Below are 4,215 nucleotides of genomic sequence, written 5' to 3'. Positions count from 1 at the left end.
GTAATGTCCGCTTGTATTCCGCTGCTAAAAGTTATTACAGATACAATAATATTCGCCTCGATCATTACAGAGCCGCCATATTAATCACACGGCCGCATGTAATAATCACACAGCCGGCAGTAGTTCTTTTTCGTAAGGGTAGGTACTGTAATGGGTGATCTTCAGCTGTTTAACTTAAAATCTATTATAGCTGCAACATTTCCGTACTAAAACTTTTGTTTTAAGATATTCTATTTAAATAATTTGTCGTTAATATATTTTTTGGTAGTTTTAAGAGGTTATATATAGTTGCTTAGCCCAAAAAATCGAAATTTTCGGGAATTTTCTGCTGTGGTATCACACAAGAATTTTTTTGCAAGTAATTTATCATCTAAAAGTATATATCTATTACAACTTATACAGTTTTTTTTCAAGGTATAATAATAAAAAGCAAAAGAACAGGCATTCTTGCGAAAAGTATCTTTTATGCAGTGAGCACGATTTCTCGGAACTAAATCTGAAATCAAATTCAAAAAGATGCCGTTAGTATGTACTCTAATCTTATCCTTAAACAAATGATTTTTTAAAAATAAAATTTGTTTTTTATTAACAAAAAAAACAAAAACATTAGTCATAAAAGTCGTATTTTTTTGTTTATAACGGCCGTCATTATGTTCAAAATAAAATTTAAAACCAAATTGTTTAAGGACAAGATTAGAGCATATACTAACAAAACTTGTTTTAAATTTTGATTTTAAATGATCTTACTAATAAGATCGTTGTATCAGATTTTATATTCAGTAAAAAAATCACACGTATAACCCGGAAAAAAAGAGATTAAATCTAATTTAAATCTAACGAGATAAAAAAGTGGAAAAATAGATCTTATTAGATCCAAATTAAATCTAAAAAGATATAAAATAGATCTAAGTAAATACAACAGATATCTAAATAGATGTAAATTGACACACTTTAGTTATTCTTAGATCTACTTTACATCTACTTAGATCTACTATATTAAGTCACTTCAGATCTGTTCAGATCTGCTTAAATCTAAGTAGACTTGAGCAAATCTAATATACTAGATCTGAGTAGATCTAAAGTAGATCTAAGAATAAATAAAAATAAAGTGTCAAGTTACATAGATCTACTTAGATATCTTTCGTATTTATTTAGAGATCTAACTATCTACTTTATATTTCTTTAGATTTAATTTGAATCTAATTAGATCCTTTTTTTCATTTTTTTTATCTTGTTAGATTTAAATTAGATCTAATCTATTTTTTCCCGGGAACCTACATATGTTTCAAGAAATCGTGCTAGCCAAAAAAAAACACCTTTCGCGAAAATGCCTGTTATTCGTGGTTTTCATTATTATATCTTGAAAAATTGTATAAGTTATACAATATAGGTACTTTTAGATACTAAATTACTTGCAAAGTAAGTACCTAGATAGCCAAATGTGAAAACTCAATATAAAGCAAATCATTGTACAGATTAAGTTGCTTACCAATTGCTGTTGTGTTGTTTTTATTTAATGCAACGAAAATGTTTTTGTCAATTCAGTATCAATATGCTGAGTTTTATTGTCGATCAATTGTTGTAGCCAATGTTTATGACAAGTGAGTCAGCAATATATGAGCAATGATTTTTATTCATAAGTTGAGAAAAATAATATAAGTTTATTGCCAATGAGTTGTTGGGAACTTGCTGTTATTATATTTTGAAAACTGTTGCTGGCAAGAACATACTGAAAAGAGGATACACCCTTTTGTTACATTGCTGAGAACTTATGAGCAATATTTGTGGCAAGTTGCCAACAACTTGCACTCAGTTGGCTATCTGGGTATGTCCTTGTGTATATCCAAAAAACTTCTCGAAAATTCCATTTTTTGGGCTATGCAACTGTATATAACCCCTTAAAGCACTATGTACACAAGATAAATAATTTAAGTTTATATTGCATTTCTGCATTATATTTACATTACCTTTCTTGTGATTGATATGCTTGCAATACAATGAAGCACAATACTCTGTACTTCTCGATGACCTCTCAACAATCTTATCAGTGCTTTTGCAGCAGTCATAACTTCACTTCTAGGTGCTGCATGATGATACAACTGAGCAACCGCCATTACTACAGATGCATTTCGACTTTGTAACAAAGGTTTTGTATTCCTTAACAATAAGCGATGATCAGGATCTAATGTGAACTTTAGTTTCTTTGTATTAGAAGAATCAGAATCCGAATCATAAAATGGCCGACTTACATCATCATCTAAATTCTAATATAAAAATTATATTTCTTATTAATACTTAGTTTTGGCATTATTATTTTCAGCAATTAAAATTTTTATATTTATCTTATTTCTCTTGTATGAAGTATAAAGAGTATATACTTCTCTAAAACTTCTTATACTTACATCAATATTTGGATTAACAAATTGTGTTCTGGCATATCTAGTAAGCATATTAACAATAACCACTTGGCCCCATTCATCAACATCTACCAATAAATTACACAATTTTCGATAATTTTTGTGAATAAGATCTATTCTTTCTGGACATACTTCTTCAAAGGCCATTACTGCTGAACCAACAACAAGTGTAGTTTTGTCAGATAACAATTTTTCAAGTACACTTATTAACTCTTCCTTTTGCTCAGGATCCAACGAGTACAATTTAGGAATGGCATGGGCAGCAGTTTTTCTTACATAAGGTGACATGTCACTAGCTGAATCTTTAATTGCAAGCATTACAATAGGTACTATCATAGAGACTCGTATACTAGATAGTACTCGTAAAGCACTTGCTCTTATTAGCTGATTAGGATCCTTCAAAGCTCTTTGAAATGTTGATATAGATAATAAAGCAAGATCTTGTTGATCTTCTGCATACCGAACTAGATAAACATACACCAACTTTTTTACTTCTATGTTCTTAGATACTACATTCTTTACAACAGCTGGAAACAATTCTGATGCATCTCTGCCTTTAGCTACCATCTGAAAAGAAAATATGCTAATAACAGTGTTATCACATATTTATCAAACCTCTCTAAATTACCCCAATTATACGTTTCATAGCTTCCAGCTTAAGTCCATCTTTATTACTATCTAACATTTCCTTCAGATCTTCATGTCTAAAACACAACATATTCTTATGTTAAAAGTTTTCATTTGACAAAATTTTATACATCAAAAGTTATTCTACTTTTGCATATCTGCGTGTGATATACATGATCCTGATAATACTTATTACTATTCATACAGAAATGCTAGTATATTCCCTTACGAAAAAGAACTATTGCTGATTACATATAAATAAAGTCAGTAATATAAATATTACTGATAATCACACAAGAATATTATTAGGTATTACAGGAATCACTGAGAATATTACTGGCAATTACACAGAATGCCAGTAATTCTTTCGTACCACTGCCGCGATATATTACTGCCAGTAATTCTTTTTCGTAAGGGTTTAATTTGTCATATATAAAATTGTTTTATATATAACTTATTTTATGATTCTATATATTAAATGACTCTCTAGGTAACTCAAGTTAATTTAACAAATTACTTTTTATAATCAGAGTGGAAAAATCCACCAGAGGCTGGATCAGTTGCAAGATCCATGTCACCTGCAAGAGATGGTCTTTCATTGCTGTAAGAACCACCGTTATTAGACAATGTGTTTGCTGCTGCTGTTAGCATTTTTCTACCCTGTGCTGAACAATAACTTTTTTTTACAAAAACTAAATATCCTTGTACACGTTTTATACAATTAACAAGCAGAGAGAAGACTGAGGTCTGGTTTGGTGCATATATGGCTCAAAGGACCGATTTAAGTTAGTCCATACGCCATTCTTAGGGATGAGCGATATTTTACGATTAATCGAAATGAACGATAGTTTTCTTTTTAATAATCGATTAATTGGTTTGATGTTTTCCTTATCATTATATCGATGCATCGATTTTTTATGTCAGATATCGGTGTTTATTTAATTATTTCCGTCGCAAATTGTAAATATCTTATCAAAAATAATCAGAAATAAGGATGGATTCTCATGCAGACACTGGCGCTTTGACACTGAGCGTTGATTGATATCAAAGCGCCGATGTCTGCATGAGGATCCAGCCTAATTCGTTTTAATTGGTAGTTGATATCCTTTGCGACTTGTGACTTATGATTTGCAACTAAAGGGCCTTCTACAATAAGATATTAGCAGAGAGA

At 30.4% G+C, this 4,215-nt stretch overlaps 1 protein-coding gene across 1 annotated transcript in view; it reads right to left on the bottom strand.

The window, feature by feature from the left end:
- Nucleotides 1–4,007, bottom strand: part of LOC109861716 (AP-3 complex subunit beta-2) — a 37,839-nt gene extending 33,832 nt beyond the window's left edge. The window contains exons 1-4 of the mRNA XM_020441490.1: nucleotides 3,562–4,007; nucleotides 3,046–3,121; nucleotides 2,403–2,984; nucleotides 1,968–2,264 (exon numbers count right to left, since the gene is read on the bottom strand). Coding sequence (XP_020297079.1) covers nucleotides 1,968–2,264; nucleotides 2,403–2,984; nucleotides 3,046–3,121; nucleotides 3,562–3,695 — 1,089 coding nt within the window. The 5' untranslated portion in view covers nucleotides 3,696–4,007. The remainder of the gene's footprint in view (nucleotides 1–1,967; nucleotides 2,265–2,402; nucleotides 2,985–3,045; nucleotides 3,122–3,561) is intronic.
- Nucleotides 4,008–4,215: the final 208 nt, after the last annotated feature.

Source organism: Pseudomyrmex gracilis, unplaced genomic scaffold (genome assembly GCF_002006095.1).
Source record: "Pseudomyrmex gracilis isolate BER0280 unplaced genomic scaffold, ASM200609v1 scaffold_956, whole genome shotgun sequence".
Lineage (NCBI taxonomy): Eukaryota > Metazoa > Arthropoda > Insecta > Hymenoptera > Formicidae > Pseudomyrmex > Pseudomyrmex gracilis.
The sequence above is the reverse complement of the archived record's forward strand: the minus strand, read 5'-3'. Positions and strand labels throughout refer to the sequence as shown.